Genomic DNA, 20,161 nt, shown 5'->3' with positions numbered 1-20,161 from the left:
CTGAAGGAAGAAGAGCTTCCATCAGCGCCTTATCTGACATCCCCTGGGTAGGGATGACACAGTTGTCTGCATTAAAAAAAAAAAAGAAAAAAGAAAAAGTCAGGTCGATGTCGTTGAGGGGCCAAACCATGCGCCCGTAGTGAAACTGTGCATGCGCGTATGGCGTTGAAAAGAAAGGTCGAACGACACGAATACCACGGGAAACTATTCGGTATAGCGCCATCCAAATGGTGTGCAGCCTTTTGGTTAAGAGTGAGGGAGAGGGCACATCCACGCATGAACCCACAGAGGCAACACCAGCTTGAGGGGCACAGGCCCCGCCTGCCCGCCTCATGCAAAAACGAGCGTTTGCACTCGCCTGGGAGTCGCTGGAGCCACGAGTGTGCCGTGCGCTCCACTGCTGTTTCGTGCTTTCTTCGGGGGCGGGGCAACTGCAGAAGATGTATGCTTGGGCCAAATTGACAAAATCCGGGGCAAAATTCCTAGATTGTCTGTGGCCAAAATTCGCTACATGAAGGATTTCTCCCACTCTTACTTTATTACATAGAGGTGGCAAATACATGGGCTTTTATGGAGTAACATTGGGGAATAGAAAAACTCTCTTATATCGAGGAACATAATAAGCAGGTTTAACTGTACTTGCTATGGCACTGCATTTATTCTTTTCACGGCAATAATTGTGCATGCCAGGAAATGCAAACTTCTTGGTGGTTCATTCGTACTACCGTTTAGTGTGTAATGTCTAATTTGCAGCAGGTAGTACATATTAACGAGGCTTTACTGGAATTTACTAGACACAGGGGAGACATTGTCAGCACTCGCGTGTCCATATGTGTTCGTTCAAAACTTCTCAATTTGGTCCCGCAGATCCTGTTTGCCCGTGCAGAAGCACTGCATGCTCATGGTCACACTCAGGAGGCCAGCAAACTGGCAGTGCGCCTGGCACATGAGCTTCTGGCTCATCCACCAAGTTTGGAAGTGGAAGGTTTGATCGCATCAGCTCAGCCTGGGAAGACAACCGGCAACCGCCGTGGCCGTCGTTTCAACCCGGTCTGGCACCAGGTTCGTGTCGTTACCCTTTCCCCAAAAACTTTATTTAGTTAAAAATATTTACCACAAACTGTTGGGCTGATAAAGTTGCAAACATTTTTATGGCTATCAATCTCTGTTGCTGTTACTATCAGCGCTTCATCTTTCTGGTAAAAACAGGAGCTTATCCTGGTGCCTATCAGTAATTCTTTCAGAACTTGGGTACTTGTTTATGAATGACTGTTTTTAGTGCACTTCCATTGCCAAATGCACTTGTATTTCATGATACTGGAAGGAAATGCAGCCATGTTGAAAACCTCCATACAAGTGCAGGCCCCTTCTTTTCTTTCTCTATATTTTTTTATTCTTTCATTTCTTTGAGTTTGAAATGCTAACTGGAATTAGTTGTCTGTTCAGAGTTTATATGCTCTGACTTCTTGTGCTTAGTGATCATGTGTCTTTTTATTTTGCAGTCGCTGCATGCATGTTGTGGGGGGTCTCGAAATGAGATCACCGCTCTCAGAGCACATGGACACAGTAGACCTGGTCGATCTAAACCAAACATTATTTACATTTATTCAATTACATTTGCATCGACAATATTACCAGCCAAATGAAATGCATCACTAGTGACACACTGAAACAACCTTATACAATATTTCAGTCAATATAATTAACAAACACAAGACAACGCGAAGACATCGTCACCAATGCTAGACTCATCATGACGGGCCCACAGGAGACTACCTTCGGTGTTGCCCCCATGGACCCACCACGGGAGACGACCTTTCGCGTTAGCCGCCACATGGCAAAGAGAGCCACTCATGTCTCGTGTCGCCGCCCAATCTGCTGGCGCCAACCATAATGATGATGATCGTTTACCCTGCACGAGCACTGTGCCACCTACCGCTAAATGGTTATTAACCCTAAATGCGGCCTATCTGCGACACATGTGTGTGCCGCGAGGTGCAAACGACTTCTCAGTGTGATATATGTAGTACATATTAAGGGGGGGCGCGGCAAGTAAAGTGCCGATTTTGGTCAAAATATGCGATTTTCTGATTTATTTTTTTTCGTAATCTTCAGACCTTCAACTTCCTTGTTCTAAAATATTACAGCGAAACGTGCGCTACAAATCCCGCAAATAGTGTTTTTGCCGAGGCTAGTCGCCGAAAAGTGCGAAAAAAAAGCCCCTGAAACGGTGTTGTTCACGCCGCACAAACGCGCCAAGTTGTTGACCGTGGGCCGCCATTTTGGTAGCTTTGGAAAGAGGAGAAAGCCGGCTTCCCGATGGTCGCGGTCTCGTATTTCGCCGAGTGAAAATAAAAGCGCGAGGAGCAAGTAAAAAAACGAAAACGAAGAACGGCAATTGGCTGCGCGGGTCACGTGGTAGCAGGCGCGACCTCTTACTGGTCAAAGCTGCGCCGCGCACCTTGGCAACCTTGGAAGCGCGAGCGCATCTGCGGCCGCCGAGTCGAGAATCATCCGGCGTGCGCTTCGTTTTTTGCCAGTTGGCTGTTTTTGTGATAGTTCGCGTGCTTTTTTTACCAAGCTTTGTTTACATCGGTGGTCTCTTCTGAGTGCTTGCTCATACTGCGGTGCTATGTTGTCGCAAAAAAAGTTCCGGAGCGTCCACAAGTACGGCAAGCGTCGGAAAGCTTGGAACAAAGGGCAGACGACTGCGGCTGCCGTCCCAGTCGCAGTTCCGGACGGAGCATGCTCTTCAAGCGTCACGGAGCCTCTACTCAGACCCTTCGCTGATTGTTGTGAGGCCGAGAGTGTGGAAGGTGCCACATCGTCGTATGTCAGACCGCCGGATGCCGTCGACCGTGATGGACGCTCTCGCGAACCCGATTGCGGTGGCACCGCGTCGGCAGCCGTTGCAACTCCGGGCGTGCGCGCGTCGAACATTCTATCGCGAGTTTCGGCCCAGATTCCGAGCAGTGAAGAAATCGCGCAGCGGGCGCAGACAAGGCGGGATGTTTTGGATGCCGTAGCATCGAAATCCGCTTCAAAGCGGAAGCTCGAGCTTCTGAACGAAGGCTGCGACGAAAATGACGGCGGTAAGGACTCCACATTCTTCATTGTAAATAAGAAGATGCTGAACGGTCTGCTTTTGTCAGTAAAGTGCAACAAGTGCGACGAAGGGTCGATACGCCTCGAGACTACGCACTGCCTTGGACTCGCGGCGAGGATGGAACTTTTTTGTGACAATTGTGGCATAGTGAACAGTGCGTGGTCGTCCCCGAGGTGCTCCGGGCAACAAAAAACGAACCCCTTTGAGGTAAACGTGCGTGCTTTGAGGGCTGTGCAGTCAGTTGGCAGAAAACAATCTGCCATAAATGACATTTTTTCTGCGATGGACATTTCGCATCGAGCACTGCACCACAAGTCCTACCAGAGACTGCAAAGGAAGTACAGCCACCCTGCCACCACATCAGCTGCCACCCGCATTGAAGCAGAAAGTGCACAGAAGGTGCATGACATTTACAAGGACCTAGGAGGAGTGCCAGGCAACATTGACGTCATTTACGACGGCACGTGGATGACGAGGGGGCACAGAAGTCATATTGGCGTGGGCTGTGTAATCGAGCTGTACACAGGCTTGGTCTTGGACCACTGTGTCCTGTCCAACTACTGCCAAGGCTGTGCTGTTGGTCCCAAGCCTGGTGACGACAACTATGAGGAGTGGCTTGAGAAACACAAGCCACAGTGCCAAAAGAACACCGATGCTAATGCAGGCCAAATGGAAGTAGAAGCAGCGAGGATCATGTTTGAAAGATCGTTTACCAAGTACAAGCTTCGATACATCAATGTGCTCTGCGACGGTGACAGCCGTACGTACCTTGCCCTCACGCAAGACAAGGTGTATGGCTACATGTTGATTAAGAAACAGGAGTGTGTGAACCATGTGAAAAAAAGAATGGGCACTTCCTTGCGCAACCTTCTTGATGAGCACAAATCCAAAGGCCGAGGACTGAGCATGGGTGGCAAAGGCCGGCTGACGCAGGGCCTTATAAAGAACTTGACGAATTATTATGGCTGGGCCATTAAGAGCCACCCCAACGATGTTCCTGGCATGGAGAGGGCCATCATGGCCACTTATTACCATGTAACATCCACAGACCAGGATCCACACCACGACCTGTGCCCAAGTGGGACTGACTCCTGGTGCCCGCACAATCAGGCATTGGCCAAGGGAGAGCCGCTGCCGCCTCACAAACATAAACTGCCCCCTCACGTGCGAGTGGCACTGCTGCCAATCTACAAGCGCCTCTCGAACAAAGAGCTCCTTGAAAGGTGTGCGCAGGGAAAAACCCAGAACGCTGTGGAGAGTATGAACAGCCTCATTTGGTCACTCCAGTCCAAGAGCCAGTTCGCCTCCCTTCGAAGTGTGGAAAGTGCAGTTGCAGATGCAGTCTGCCGTTTCAATGGTGGCTGCAAGAGTGCGCTGCAAGAGATCACTGCTCAACTGGGCTTCAATCCAGGAGACTGCTCTTTGCGGCGAGCAGCCGAAAAGGATGCCAAAAGGGTGAAGAGGGCTCAAAAGACGCATTGTTCCACGACAAAGAAGCGCAAAACTGGGTTGCGCTCTACAGAGGCCAAGGCCACAGCATCTCAGGATTACTGCCCAGGAGGATTCTGAGTGTTTTAGGCATGTTGTGAACTTCCAAACAAGAGTGAACTTTCAAAGTCGGTTTTCTCAACTCTTGATTTTCGCCTATGTGCCTTCGCTAGAACATCTGTCATTTTTTAACAAAGACTGATAGAGTCGTTCCGTTTTTTGCACTAGGCTCAGGAGGCCTTTAGCAGTGCAATAAAGCTTTATCTCTCTTCTTACTCATCATTTAAAATTTTTAGAACACATTTTATAGTTACTGCGATGTGTGCGCAAAACAACATCCATGTTTTGGAAATTTTATTTATGGTTACAAGAACTAGAAAAATCAACTAATAGCTTCTTTGCACAAGTTGATGCTTTGGGAACATAATAATATGAAAAAATAATTTCATTTAGCAATAATTATCTCTTTAAGTGCGAAGAGCATTAATTAGTATAATTATGCTTGTAACTCAAAAAGTACAAGAGGTATTTGAAAACGGTTTTCATATTTGGAATCCTCACAATCATCCACATACACACACCAAATTTCATCACAAACAGTACATTAATAAAAAAATTAGTTTTACTTGCCACGTCCCCCCTTAACGAGGCTTCACTGGACTACAATGTGTACTATTTCTCTCCCTAGGTGAGCCTTTTGGCATCGGCAACTTTGGCCAAGGCTGCTTTCCTATGCCAAGTGCTGGGTGAAAACCAAGAACATCATCACTTGGCCTTTCGCATTGGACTGTTTGGGCTGGAGATGTCTCGGCCACCAGCTTCAACAAAGGCTCTTGAAGTAAGTTCTGGCACATTCCTAAAACCACTATATGGCAATTGCATATGGTGATGCTTCTTAACACTGGGTGCATCGGGGACCCCCTTGTGGTTTTGCCTGAATAATGGAGGACCGGAAGATTGGGGGAAGGGAGTACCGTATTTACTCGTTTAATGAATGCTCTCGCATAATATAATAAATGCACCCCCAACTTCAGTCATCAAAATTTGGATTTTTTTCCCCGCATAATAAACGCACCCCCTACATTAATCTGCTGCTGTCCTGCTCACCGACACCTGGCGCCTTCTCACCCGCTGGATCTCTTCAGTTTTTTTTTTTTTTTTTTACTATTTTGCCAACCCCCCCCCCCCCCCCCCCCGGGCCATTTCGATTCGCTCCCTTCGCCCGTGCCGCGTGCCGTATTGTTTTTTTTTTCTTTCTGTGCGTCACAGCGAAGCTCACAAACAGTGCGAGTGTAGACATTGCAGCTGATAAGCACGCAGCGAGCGAAGGTCACGAACCTACCCGTGCCAATCGACGGTCATTTCCTGCAAATACGAAACTTTCAAGCCCAACGACATGCACGCGATTTTTGAGCGACGACGACAGGATTCGTTGTCGCAAAGGGTCATTCGTTGCTATCGCATTGCAGGTTTCTGAACATCCAGAAAAATCGCTTGTCGCCCAGAAAAGATCGTGATGATTTCCACAACATGTAGCCCCCCCCGATTCTCGCTTCGCATCGAAAGACAGTTCTCGCGGTTCTGTACAACCTTTTGTTTGAACTGGGGTAGAGTAGGCCTAGGAGGACTTCCATTGCTAGCGTCGGTGATGTGCTTTGTTGAGAGCGAGGAGATGTCGCTCCTTGCGGCACAAGAGCCACGCGGTCTGCATCCTAGGGTGAGCAAAGCTTAGAGCACATTGGTTGTAGGCCAAGCCTGAAGCGAGTGAGTACGGAAGCCTCGTGGGTGGTCAGATTTTCTGTAAATAGCTTCTTCTATCTCTTTGGGTTCAGGGAGTCTGCCGTCATTGCTGTCAATTGTCTTGCGGCTCAACGCTGGGGCGTCGTGACACCGTCTCAGACTGTGGGTGCCGATCGATCGGTAAGCTGCTGTGTGCGGCAAGCAAATAGGGCCACCTTACAGAGTGGATGTCTCTTTGCCGCTGCCTCTTCTGCGCCTAGACAGGGTGCTGGGTGGATGCCAGTTGTTGTCAAGTGACTTGTTAGGCCTAAGGCTCTGCGCAGCAGCCTGTCGCACATGGCACAACTAGGAGGATCATGGCATTGAGGCGTTGCATTCTGCTTCCCTCAATTTTTTTTAATCTTCTGATGCATAAATTTGGAAAAGCGACCTTTGTTTTATTTTAGCTGGGTGTCTCGGTCACCGCCGATCTATTTGCTAGCAGTAGTGACCATCGTACCATGTGGGCGAGGAGCCCGAAGCTCCCTTCCCTTTGCCCTACTGCATTGTTTCGTCGAGTGTTTTGAATGTACACAGCGGGAGTGATGTAACCCGCGGCTGGCTGTCTTCTGGACATCCGTCCTTGTCGGTGGCCAGGAATACGGTCATTAGATCGGACGATGGACGTGCCTGGGACCTGTGCCACTGCCTGCTCTGCGACGCCCTCGTGAGTGCTGGTCGCAACCAGAAGATCTGTCGGCGCGAGTGACGGTTCTCGCGCCGATGGCAACGTTGTTGCGGGATCGATACTGAGGTGAAGTCGCCGAGCTGGACAGTGCAGCAGCGGCGGTGTCATGGTGCATGGACATTCTGTAGGAACATGTGTTGTCATCTTTTGTTAGAGCTTGTAGCGGATTTCTTTGTTGTTGTTTTTTCCCGGGATATGGTTTGAATTAAGGTCGGGGGGATGTGGGGGTGCTTAGACCTCCTGTAAAGTAATTTGGGCCTCGTGATGCATGTGTTTCGTGCATAGGTCGCATTCAGAAGTCACAACTACCGAGCGGTAGGTGGCGTGCTGCTCGCCAGCGTGCGTATCACCACCATCATCATAATCATGGTTTGAACGGTGACGCGTGGCAGCAAGCCTGCGTGGCGGCACAGGAGAGAGATGAGCAAGTCACAGCTACCGAGCGCGAACGGTTGTCTCGCCCATGGGCCCGCTAAGTACGGCACCACGAGTCGTCTGCCGGAGGCCCTCGTGGTGAGCCAAACATTTACAAAGCCGCTTTGTGTGTGTTCTTGTGTTTGTTATGTTGTCGAGTGTTGTGGAATATTGTGTAAGGATGTTATAGCGTGTTGATCACAATTGATGTGTGTATTCGGCTGGCGATATTGTCGGTCTAAATGCAGTCAAATAAACATGTGTTGTTTGGTTCGTTTCGACCGTGTCTACTGTGTCCGTTCACTCCAAGAGCGTGGCACTCTCTCCACATCGAGACCCCGCAACTTTTTAAGCATATTTATTCTGAGCCATCTAGTATTTGTATTCTTTGTATAACTTTATCTCTATTCTCGTTATTTATAAACAATCAGTGCATCTAAATCACAGCAAAATATTTTTATTTTCACTTATTTGTTCGTAAAAAATATTTTATTTTTTTCATAAAGTCTTCTTTCTTTGAAATGTTAAATTTTAAAGTCAATATTATGAGGCTTAATTTAGCAATACAGATAAAAAGCGACCTTTGAAATGTTTTGAAAAAGAGATTATAAAGTGTGGCATTCATCTTAAGGATAAAAAGAGTTAAAAACAAGTTATCTGCTTCGTGTGTTCATTTATAAATAGTGTGCCTCTGTGAAACAACTGTGGCTGGCCTGCAACAGAGCTATTAAATATGGTCTTGTGATACATTGGTCTTACTGCTTCAAAGAACCACTTATTTTGGTTATCTCTTATACTTATGCGGACTCAAATATTCTGCAACCTTGAATTGTAAACTCCAACATGAATGCTCGTATACTCTGTGCCTCTATATTCTAATGGTTGTACTGAGACACTCGATCGATAGAATCAATAACAAACAGTTGCTTACTTTGCATACATACTGTCTGCGGTGTGTATTGTACAGGTCAAGTTGGCCAACCAAGAGCAAGATCTCGTTAGCCTGTTGAAGAAGATACCATTGGGGGATGCAGAGTTGAATGACATCAGAGAGAAGGCGGAAGCACTACGCGATCATAGGCTGCAGTCTCGGGGTGACGCATTGCTTCCACTGATGCTTTCAAGCTACATCTTCGATGCCCTGGTGCTTTCCAGTAAGTGGAATTAGCGCTCAGAAATCAAGTTCCCTGTGTGTCCTGGAGTGACCGTTGTGTCTAATTGTTTGTTTATGGGTTGTCATAAAGAAAATTAAACTGCCACCCTGTAATATCATGAAAGGTAATCTTTTTTACGTTTGTTGTGAAACCGCACTTACATTTTCTTTAGCTCTGTTTTATAGTAACTCATTTTGTCATGCATTTTGCATTCATGTACCGTGCTACGTCTGTGCAATGTCTTTGTGGTCAAAATTTCTGGAGCCCTTCACTATAGCATCTCTCATAATCATGTCGCGGTTTTGGTACATGAAACCCCAGATATTATTACTACTACTACTACTACTACTACTACTACTACTACTACTACTACTATATACACTCAAATATCAATATTGTGAAATATTGCTTATGACAAAGTAAATGAACAGTTGTAGTGTTAGGCATATATATGTTTTATTACAAACTTTTGGATATAACAAACTTACTTTCTTATAGGGTGCAACTTTGTTGTAATGAGATTTGAGTGTAATATTAATATTATTAAGAATTTTACTTTCAACATAAACCAAAAGTGCAGTGGAGACAGCTCTAGCATTGCCAAGTTTGATAAGCACAGCATGAAAACTGACCGAATTGTTCAGTAACCTTGGCTTGACATGCATTGATGGTTACGTCATCTTCTGTAGGTACGAGGCCAACGTTCTCCTCATATGATTTAAAGGGACACTAAAGAGAAGCAATAAATCTACTTAGACACATAACTCAATCTTTTAGAATATTATTTATTTTGCTATCCCAGGGTAATTATTAGAAGAGAAAATTGAGGTCGGAGTGTTGTGCTTGAATTTATTTTTGTGTATTTTGACTGCATCAGCTACTCTTCACACGTCTTGTTAGCTAGTTTCTGTTTGAACCACTTCAACTTTGTCTTGGCTGGTGTAAATACTATGCATATAAAAAGCTAAAAATGTTTGTCAGGACTACGCAGAACATTAAGTTAGGTGATGTCAGAATCTTTGATCAAATTTAATTACTAGGAGTTCCAACTTTCCAACTTAAAACCAGCGACAGAAACGTGTGTCTACATAGGGAAAGTCAAGTAATCAGAAATACAACTCGAGAAATGCTTGATGTCACCAAAATCATGTATCACTATTGGATGGAGCAAGTATGCAATTTCTCCGTGGGAGGAATAGTGATGGCTGTGGCCATAGCTTACATTCTTTTTTGGTAGTAACCGGCTATTGTGCTATGTTTGTTCTATTAGCCTTCAGTCTTTTTTCTCTCTCTCTCTCTCTTTCTGACTTTTTTTTTAAACCTTCTACTCTTTTTTTCTGTGTGGCTGCAGCATTTCGATTTTAAAGTGGCCCTGCAGCATTCCTCCAAGTAATCATCAAATGGTTTCATTAAGAGAGTTTATTGCCTCGCGAATCATTTGGCGCTAAATTGTTTAGAATCAGTCATTTATAATCAGTTCTGTGGGGTTTTTCTTTACGCTTTATGTGCATTCTTTACGCTTTATGTGCATTCTTGCTCCTGTTGTACCAGCAGGTCTGCTGAAAGCTAAGCTGGGAGGATGATGACGAGGTGGTAACAAGCTATGTCCGTTCGTCAGCGTGCATCATGACGTTGAGCACTTTTTTTATTTTTGTTGCTACAAACATATGCCTTACTTTCAGACTGACTGCTTGTTGGCAATCAGGGCTTCCTACGGCTTTGTAGCAACTATATAGGTCACAGTGCAGCGATGAGCCATTGGTGGTGGACTTTGGGTTTATAGTGCAATTATTTGGGTCTATGGCATCATTTTTCAAGAGAGAGAAGGGAGTGATTTCTAGCTGACTTTGAGAGTTTGTTGTAAATTCCCACGTCGCATGCTAGGCTACAACATTGGACTAGAATGTTCGGCTCGCATGTTCTGGTGATCCTCGATTGCCGATCGGCAGCATTTTCTGACCATGCTGAAATGGGGTTGTAGGGCCCCTTTAAAGGCCCATAAACCATGCAGAAGTTGAAATTTAGTTGTCGAATTTGTGTACTAGTCTTCTACAAGCTTGCAGCCACAAGAATTTTTCAAAGTGGTGCCGCTATAGCAGAGCTAGACTTGTTTAATTATTCAAAAAAGGTCCACTCCGTCTTCGCTCTTTCCATCGCTATTCGCCGTTAATCGGCTCGTCTCTCTCCTGCCTGAGTGCTTCTTCGTGCCATGCGAGGAGGCAGAGCAGTGAGCACACATACCTACTTGTAGCAAAGAGGGTCTTTTTATGGATGACACGACCAAACCAAATGTCGACTTCATTGCCAACACTGAGAATTATTGAAAGGCCCGAAGAGAAGACGATTTTTTGGCTCATAGTCTGCCACACTTAGCATTGCTCATTGTGGCGGCATTCTGAACTTGATGCATTCGCTTGCTTGGGATGTTAAAACATTATCCAAGGTGGCTTAGGGGCCATTTAATGGTCAATCAATAGATAGTGGTGTTTGAAAAGTTCTGCCATTTCCCCGTGTACACCTCCCAGTTATTGGTAGTACGTAAAGAACCTTTCTTTTTAAAACGTTGTGGTTCATTGTAATCATTATTAACTAGATTTTTTGTTGCTCTTTCAACTGAGCTGTTTAGATAGTACGCCATCCATCATAAATACAGTCGTAAATACTACTTTTTTTTGCTTGTCTCAACTCTCAACGCTTACGTGCTTACAAAACTTGTGCAAGACTTGTAGCTGTGCTCAGCAAGTTCTTGTTTTCCTTACAGAGAACAACACTAAAGGTGCACCAAATCCAGGCACTAAGCTGTCATCAGATGAAGCTTTAGGTTTTGAAGCAGCTGTAGCTGCTTTAGGTAAGCATGCTTACATGTCACAGTAAACCCTAAGCTTCAAGCTAGCCATATTTTCAGATGCGGTAAGATATCTTCCACTTTTTATTATGTTTTACTTGTTTATTTCCAGGATTAAAGGCAAATGTATCAGAAGCTGAGCATCCATTATTGTGCGAAGGAACAAGACGGCAGAGGGGTGACCTCAGCATTACTTTGCTGGTGTTCTATAAAGATGATCAAGAAAAACTTGCCAAGGTTCGTATTTTTTCTGACTGTGGGTGGAATTTACTGAAGCAGATATACCAGGCTTATACTGCTAGTGTCTGATCACCTTTCCAACGCAAATACAGTGAAACCTCATTAACTTGTACCTGCCAAGAATGGCGGCATTACTGCACACTAAATGTACTATACGGTGACTACCCGCTACAAATTTGCATCTCTTGACGTGCGCCATTTCTGCCTACAAAGCCATTTTTTATTTTTTATTTTTCAAAGTGCAGGAAAAGTGCTCTCACTCTTGCACAACCGTCGGCCATCGCACATGGTGGTGACACCAAGGAGTATTTCAAAACTATACTTCGGGGTCCGGGATAGGCGATAGAACAGATATAACCGGTTGTCTGCGATACATGCGTTCCACAGTTTGCTTCTAAGTGAAAAGGACAAGTTTTTTTTTTAATGCGTGACGGTCGGAGAGAGCCAAATTGTATACTAGTCTTAGCGCAGCGCTTTGCTTACTCGGTGCACGCAGTGACTGGCAGTGACTGCCACTCCACTGGCTGCAGAACGTGTGCCCACTCTGGTTCAGACCATGCAAATATGCAGCCAATAGCCTGTTGGGTCAACATGGTGAGCTTTCTGGAAACTATGAGCACTCTCTGGGGCGCTAGCAGCCCTGGCAGGGGACAGAGACTAATTTGGCCTGCCTATGGTTACAACAGCGCTACGTTTGCTGTACAGTGCGTGTGTTAGTGGCAATATGGCAAGGTTTCTCAGTGCCAGCGACCCACAACGCTAAACTCCATGACAGCGAGGTGCTTGTGTTTTTGCGTAGTGGTGCCCTCTTGAACACGGCCCTGCAAAACAAAGCAGCAGCAGCGATCTGTCGCCCAGTCAGTTCAGATAGTGGCCTATTAAAAGCATGCATCAGGCTTAAAGCGTTGCTATGCCACTCATGTGCCTGAGGAGATAGTTGGGGTTCTTGCTGTGATGACGCTTTTCGATGGTGATAAGCTGTACCGGTGTGTTTGTCAATGGTCGCCACTTTGACTTTCTTTGTTTTTTTTCCCTATACTCACAAAAGCATCGCTGCAATCGTGCTGAAGTTGGGATAAGTCATAGGTCGGTCTTCGCAATTATCAAAATGATGGAAAACCATTTGTGGCACATTGTGGCGTCTGTGAGTTCAATGATGCAATAAACTTCCATAGCCCGAAATGTTATCATGGTACGCAGTTGGTATGCACTAAACTGTAGGCATTAGACAAACTACTATCTATGGCTTAAGCGGTTCGCGAACGCATCAGTCTCTATGAGACTCTTTTGGGGATTTGTCGCAACTACCGTGAAAACCGAAATATAGGTTGAATTTTTTTAAACGCGATTAAATGTCAATCCTCATCTTATATTACCGGTCATTGGCAGAAAAAAAGATGTGGAAGTCTCACAACAATGGGCAGCTGAAGTCAAAAGCCTCCATTGCCATCGGGAGCAGCAGCGGCTAGGCAAGGCCTACAGTGTATTAGCAATGCCATTTTTCTTCGGTTATCTTTGTAAGTCTGCCATTTTTTTTTTCTTCTATTTCATTCCGATATGTGTGGTAATCAACAGCAGGTTACGATATGCTTTAAGAAAAAAAATTCTCGAGTATGCCAAAGCTCCCGGCAACCTGGCGGCACAACGGGAAATTCAGGGCATCGGAGAAAAGAGTCTGATACTGGAGGAGCCAAAAGAAGCGCATCATATCTTCCAGCAATCCCACCCCCCCCCCCCCCTCTCCAAAAAAAAAAAACTGTTTTAGGAGGTAGCGCCTGACTCTGGGCTCATGAAGGCACAATTCAACGGCTTTGCGCCTAGGTGGCATACTTTCGTGTGTCAAAAACTGCCCGAAATTTTCGATAACAAGCTAGTCGAGTATCAGCGCTTTGTCAACAGCATTAATGCATGATGGGACACACGGGCAACGTTGACGAAATTTCAAATGCCGATCTGGTTCAGTATGCCTTCGAACTGTACTGTAACTGCGAAAGGATCAAAGCAAGTGAAGCTTTTGACAACGGGCAATGAGCAGCCCTCTTATATTATTTTGAAGAGAAAAGGGCTATCAAAAGAAGACTTTCCTTCGCATATTATCGTGAGAGCGAACAAAAAGGGTTGATGAATGAGTTTCTCATGCTTGAGTGGATCCGGCATGTGTGTAATCGGCGACCCGGTGCGCTGTTTCAGCATCCAAGCATGTTGTTGCTCGACTCATTTTGAGGCCACCTCACAGCTGATGTTAAGAGAGCTCTGTCCAATGCCAAGACTGTTTTTGTCTTGAACTCCGGGGGACTAGCATCGATCCTCCAGCTACTGGACGTAGTGCTCAATAAACCCTTTAAAGATGATGTGCAGAAGCTCTGCAATGAGTGGATGCTGGCCGACAATTTCAACACGCCTTTTGGCCGCCTGCGACGTCCACTGCTCGAAACTGTTAGTGGCTGGGTGTTGTCAGCTTGGAAATCTCTCCCGGAAGAGATGGTGTGCAAGTCTTTCCGCAAATGCTGCATCAGTTACGCACTGGATGAAACAGAGGATGGTGCATTCTGGGACGTAACTAGTGCAAAACAGACATTGTTGAGCTCATAAACGTCACCAAAGTGCAGCTGATTGTGTCGCGTACTTATCAAGGTAAGGGTGTGCTGCAATACTTTGAGATTTTTAAAAATGTCTTTTTCGGAGATTCAAAGGTTGGGGGGGGGGAGGAGGGGGTCGACTTATATTTTGGTTTTTACAGTACGTTTTAACTGTTAGGATGCTTAATGTGGGTATGTACTAATGAGGTTTGGATGTAGAACAGACTCTTGATAATTCAAACACAATTGGACCTCAGAATTTTGTTCGAATTATCAAAAGTTTTCGAAAGTATGGACTCGGGCATCGTACCAATTCACATTTAGATGGTGAAAAAGGTGAAAGCCGGCTTCACAAAGACATCAAATTTGGGGAAGGCTGCCTGCACTGATGGTGGAATTGAGGAGGCACACACAATATCTGCACTGTAGGACGACGTAACTATTTTCCGGACAAAAAGTCTTAACAGCTGTACTGAACACTTGACGCGGGCACGTTCGGTCCGGAGCGTGCGCACGGTTTGCGCGTAATGAAAGCTTCTCCAGTGCCCTACAAATATGCTACAACCTTTCCTAGGAAGACAATGCACGCCCTCGACACATATTTTCTTTTTTCTTTTTCTGCCCAATGAGCCTTTAGCACAGGGGCGTAGGTAGAAATTTTTTAGGAAGGAGGGGGCACCACCTTAATATTGCCACAGATACTAATTACACTATCCAATTAGCGTTCAGTCTTGTGCACGCTCATGCTTTTAGCTGCACGACTCGTGCCTCTCGTTCACGGGCGCGAGTCTGTGTGGGTGGGACCTGCGAGAAAGAATGCGCGTTGGTGGATAAACAGTTTTTGTTTTGGAACGCTGTAGCGGACTCTTCCATTTTTGCACATAACTTTCAGGGTTCGCCCATAATAAACTAGTTTTTGGTGTTTATTCTCTTGAATCTGTTACTATATCTGAAGTTGGGGGGGGGGGGGGGGCACAGGCTCGGTGTGCCACCCCTTGTCTACGCCACTGCTTTAGCTGCTCTTTTTTTCCTGCTGAAAAGTACACTTTTGGCTGCTCTGAAAGCACGTTCCCATGGTCTGAAAGGCAATTTTAGTGGCTCCGAAAGCCTTTTTTTTTCTGCTCCGAAACTCTCTTTCGGCTGCTTCCAAATCCTGCTCATCACTGTCAAGGCCAGGCTGTCTCTTTCTTTCTTTTTTTTTTTAGTTCAGCATGTGATAATTGGTGTGCACGGTTTGGCTAGTTTGGCTGCCTTTTATGCAGGAAATTAGCTCTATTTGCAACTGTTAGTTGCATAAAAAGGTAAATCTCTAGCTGTAATTAACGAAGGTAAATTAATTCTATGCATGGACAAGCAAAAAGTTTCAATTAACCGAATTCTTGCTGTGGGGCAGTTTGAATTCAGCGGCTTTAAAATGCATTGAAAACATAGCCGGCCAACTAAAAATTTGAAACTCTGCTTTGTTTTAACCGTCAGAGTTTGAATTATTGAGGGGCTAATGTACTGAAAATGCCACGTAATCAAAATTGAAAAAGGAGCATCAATAATTCTAGAAGTGGTTAACCATACTATTGTTGCCAAAGTTCAAGGTAGTTTTGAGCATCTGAGCAAAACAAAACATACAAGCTACATTTTCTGAAATTCTATATCTTGATGTTCAGCAGCAGCAGCTTTGCCTCTATTGTTTCACGAAGTATGCATACATACTCCATAAGGGAATGCAGTTTTATTCTAAAGACAATCGATCGTCGTCCTCGTCAGTTTATGAAGAGCTCTGTGCACGCGCCGTGCAGATGTGCCCAAACGCAGTTCCACAATAGGCGAGATGCAGCATACTCAACCACTAATTTAAGGGCAGATGCCACTCAAAGGCACTTTTTTTTAATATTCACACTACAGCAATGAAACCTAAGCCACTTTAGAATTTATTATATTGATTTTAAATATATGATTAGTTTTCGTGCAAGTTGCATACTTTTAGTTCTGCAACATGACAAAGTGAAAACCTTAAAGGGACATTAAAGTCAAATAACAATTTACGTCAAAGTGAAAGCTCAATGTTTGACAATGTCTAAAATGACAATATTATCAATAGCAGTGCCCTGCTTACCGAGAAATTAAGGTAAATGCATAAGAATACATGCGCCGCAGTACGACGTTCTCAAAATAATTCTGATGACATCAGATAAACCGCTTACAATTAATAACTAGTAATCTAGCTGCACCAAATAAAGAACCTTCCATGCATCAAGAGATGCCATAAAATGCTGCTTGTTAGTTTCTGTTTCATTCATTGAATAAAGAACCGGCGGTCGTTTCTATGGGGAATGGTGCAAGTGGTTCAATAACTGTTTTCTTGTGGTTAAACTGAACTGGTCGTTCCATCTAGTGGGGCGCAGTTGAACCAAGCACACCTGCAATTTTGAAGGCCATGGCTCAAAATTGTTGAATGGCCTTTATTTATGCTGTGGCTATCACTGCTTTCACTCTGTTGCTACTGTAGTGTCAACGGCCGCGCATCTAAGCTGGGCAACGTTGTGCACGGCAACTGTGACATCAGACGTTCCGTTGAGGCGGGAAATTTGAAGTGCGCCAATTCAATGTGGACCACTAAAACCCTGTTTTATTTCAAAATAAGCCCTTCCTTGGCACAAGAGTAACACTATGAGGTTTCTGGACTGCTATTTCAACACAACAGTCAACGTCATAGTTGCCTTTAGTGTCCCTTTGAGCCTTTTGCCTCCCCCCCTCTTTTAATCACTAAACTTCCATAATTTTTTAGCATTGATAGTTCATAACTAGAATGCATAAAAGTGATTAGATGCATAAAAGTGATTAGGAAGTGCATACAAAATATGTAATAGATGTGAAAAATAATAGACATGAAAAATGCCATATTTCTCGTACCTTAGTAAAGGTTTACATAAAAATTATTATTAATAACAATATGGAAATTTAATCAAGATAATTGCATTTCCAATAATTTGAAGAAAAAAAAATTGGGCAAAAATTTATGCATATCGGAGCACCAGACGTACGCGAAAAAGGGGCACATGGGGAAAAAAAGGCAAAGTTTTTGTTTTGAGAAAAACGCGTTTTAAAGTTGAAATTGAGTGTTTATTTATGAAATATAATTAAGTGCGATGAAATTTACACACAGAAAAGAACAGTCCTTCTTGTAGTGGCCGCTGCCACTAAAATGCACTAGCAGCATGAGCTTGTCGCTCAAGGCTCTTTCGAGCTGACTCTTCACAGACATTTCGCTCACAGACAGGGCCATAAAACTCTTGCCAAACTTCTGATCTCTCTGGGAGAGCTCGGGCTGACTGCAAGCTAGGGAGAAGTTCGACAGGACTTTGAAATCTAAATAAAGTCCAGTGTCGAGGGACACAACAGTGCTGATGCCATTGTGGCTCCTATGGCCGCATTTGTGCCACGTACCGTCGTACATAACAGCAATATCATCCCTGCTAACTTTCCTTTCTGTGAGCTCCTCGACTTTGCTAGATTGGCGCAGATGGCATCCATTGCCGCATCATGGACTTTCTGGCTGATGGCTGTGAATGACTTATGATGCATTGGCTTTCGCAAGCTGAGAATTGCTACAAATCAAACCAACTGCTCCTAGCCCATTCCTCCAGAGCGCGCCACCACAACAGCCTTCACGTTCACACCGTAGCTATCGCGTGAGATATGGCTTTCTTAATCTATAGCAAAGATAAACCCACGAGAAAAGCGTTCAGCTGCTCTGTTCGAAGAGACACAGACCCTGCAAGTAGGCTTTACAGCACACGCAGGTACGCAGCGTCCAATGTTGGTCCCTGATCTCTACCACGTGACTTGAAAGCCAGTCGCGGCACTCGAAAAATGCTGCAAAAGCATGCTTCTTTTTATTATTTCTTGCACTGCAACAGTGAGGGAAACTGTCCTTATTTGAGGAGTGAGGCTCAGCTCTTTGCCTCATATAATCGACAATGGCGAGCAGCTGCACATGACTGCACACTTTTAGCCTTTTGAACAGTCACATTGTGCTCTTTAGACTCAATTTTAAAGCAATTCTAGTTGAGTCTCGATATCAATATTTTTTTAGAACAGTTTAGGTACTAATCTTATCAAAACAAGTGAAATAAAAAAATCAAGTTTTTTAGAAAACTGGGGTTTTTCGACCCGCATTTCCCTTTAACGTATTCTAAATGCACCGTTCACATTGAAATATGAATGAGCTTCAAAGTATGCTCTGCTGGTTAGACCTGTCCTTCATTTTCTTTTTTTTTTTTTGCTCCAAAATTTTTTTGCAGATTATGGATCGCTTGCTGGACAAAGAGGTCCACCAAATGTATAAAAGCCCGCCACTTAGTTCTTACTACAGCACCTCTACTACCCCTGTGGCAGCGGCGCTAAATGCATCAATTCCTGCATCTGAGAGCACATCTGGCAGCCCTTCCTGCACGCCACAGACAAAGGCGGATGACTTGGCACCATCTACTTCTTCACCATCTACAAGCAGTGCTGCAGAACGTAGCACAGACTCCACCAGCTGTGTTAGTGCAACCAACTGCCTTGGTGATGCCACTGCAGTTGTGGCAGCATCAGGAGCCACGGTAGCTGCAACAGCTGAATCTGGAAGTCCACCTCCTTTGGCTTCTGGAGGGATGCGCCAGGAACCCTCTGGGGGAGCAAGGGTCAAATCTCATCGGCACAACAGGTACAGCAACTTGCAATAACTTGTCTACAGTTGTCTACCTTTTGCAAAAAAGAAGCTTGAAACGCACTTATGGCGTTTCCTCACAGATGGCAGCACATTATTTAGGATTTGCTGTTTGCTTAATCAACGCCTCTGGAAAGGCATGATATGTTTTCTGCTAGATGGACATAGTTGTCCATTTTTAGAGCTGTTTAAAGTTCCTGTGTGGTCTTAGCGGCGATGGCTGCACTATCCCGGCCTTTTTCGATGTAATTTGAGGCCTCCCAAATGTGCCTACAAATTGCCGAATGGGCTCGTTTTCATCATGACACCTGTCGAACAAAATGCGTTAAAGGGGCCCTGATATACTTTTTCAAGCAACCATGGAATGCATTCACTAGAAGAGCTTATTGCCTCATGAATTCAATGGCTCAAAAATTTTAAGAATTTGTCCAGTGCGAGTGGAGTTACAAAGGTTTGTCGCATGCTACAATTGCATTCTCTCTTCTCTCGTCCCGACGAAAACCCTGGAAGCTAAGCAGGGAGAGGTGGAAGGGGCAAAGAAACTACATTACTCGCGCCTCGTGACCTTGGGCACTTCTTCTTTCTTTTTTCTTCGAATGCACGGCTTTCTCAGTGTGATCCCACGCGAATGCATGGACAAGTAGTGGCCTCCCGCAGCGATCTCTGTAATGAGCTTTTTCTTTCACGGACGATTTTTCGCTCACAACTAACGAGGCCGATGTCGACGGTGGAATTTCTGCCACACGAGCTCTCTAATGCTATTGCGTTAAAATAATTATGAAAGTTCGCCCCGTGTTTAAAGATTCGAGATGGCCTTCTCTGAGAGTTTCCAGCAGCTTTGGTTTTTCTCGCATCATTATATCAAACACAGGATCTCATATAGTGTCACTAGTCGCTCGTATGACGTAGTCATCACGCGCGCATGTGTACGCACCAGCGCTGCAAAACACATGTGCTGCTTGAAACTGTCTTGCAACCCCACCTGAACCGAGTGAGGACGAGCTTAGAGTTCGAGGATGACGGCACATCAGCTTCAAGTTTTATGGTGACGATGTTTTGCGTCAGCCTGAGACATCCGCAGCCATTCATGGGTTTGTTTTGTTTACATCCTCGAGTTGTCTCCTCCACCGCAAGTGTGCATAGCTTCTGACCTTTGTGTG

The 20,161-nt window shown here is 45.0% G+C and overlaps 1 protein-coding gene across 7 annotated transcripts in view; it reads left to right on the top strand.

Moving 5' to 3' along the window:
* Positions 1-20,161, top strand: part of Dora (zinc finger SWIM domain-containing dorado) — a 254,430-nt gene that overhangs the window by 137,216 nt on the left and 97,053 nt on the right. For all 7 annotated transcript variants that reach the window (XM_075879288.1, XM_075879287.1, XM_075879290.1 and 4 more), the window contains exons 13-18: positions 868-1,062; positions 5,283-5,432; positions 8,443-8,629; positions 11,391-11,477; positions 11,587-11,711; positions 18,592-18,998. In XM_075879288.1, the coding sequence (XP_075735403.1) occupies positions 868-1,062; positions 5,283-5,432; positions 8,443-8,629; positions 11,391-11,477; positions 11,587-11,711; positions 18,592-18,998 (1,151 nt within the window). The remainder of the gene's footprint in view (positions 1-867; positions 1,063-5,282; positions 5,433-8,442; positions 8,630-11,390; positions 11,478-11,586; positions 11,712-18,591; positions 18,999-20,161) is intronic.

Source organism: Rhipicephalus microplus, chromosome X (assembly GCF_043290135.1).
Source record: "Rhipicephalus microplus isolate Deutch F79 chromosome X, USDA_Rmic, whole genome shotgun sequence".
NCBI lineage: Eukaryota > Metazoa > Arthropoda > Arachnida > Ixodida > Ixodidae > Rhipicephalus > Rhipicephalus microplus.
Note: the sequence above shows the minus strand (reverse complement) of the source record. Positions and strands in the feature narration are given on the sequence as shown.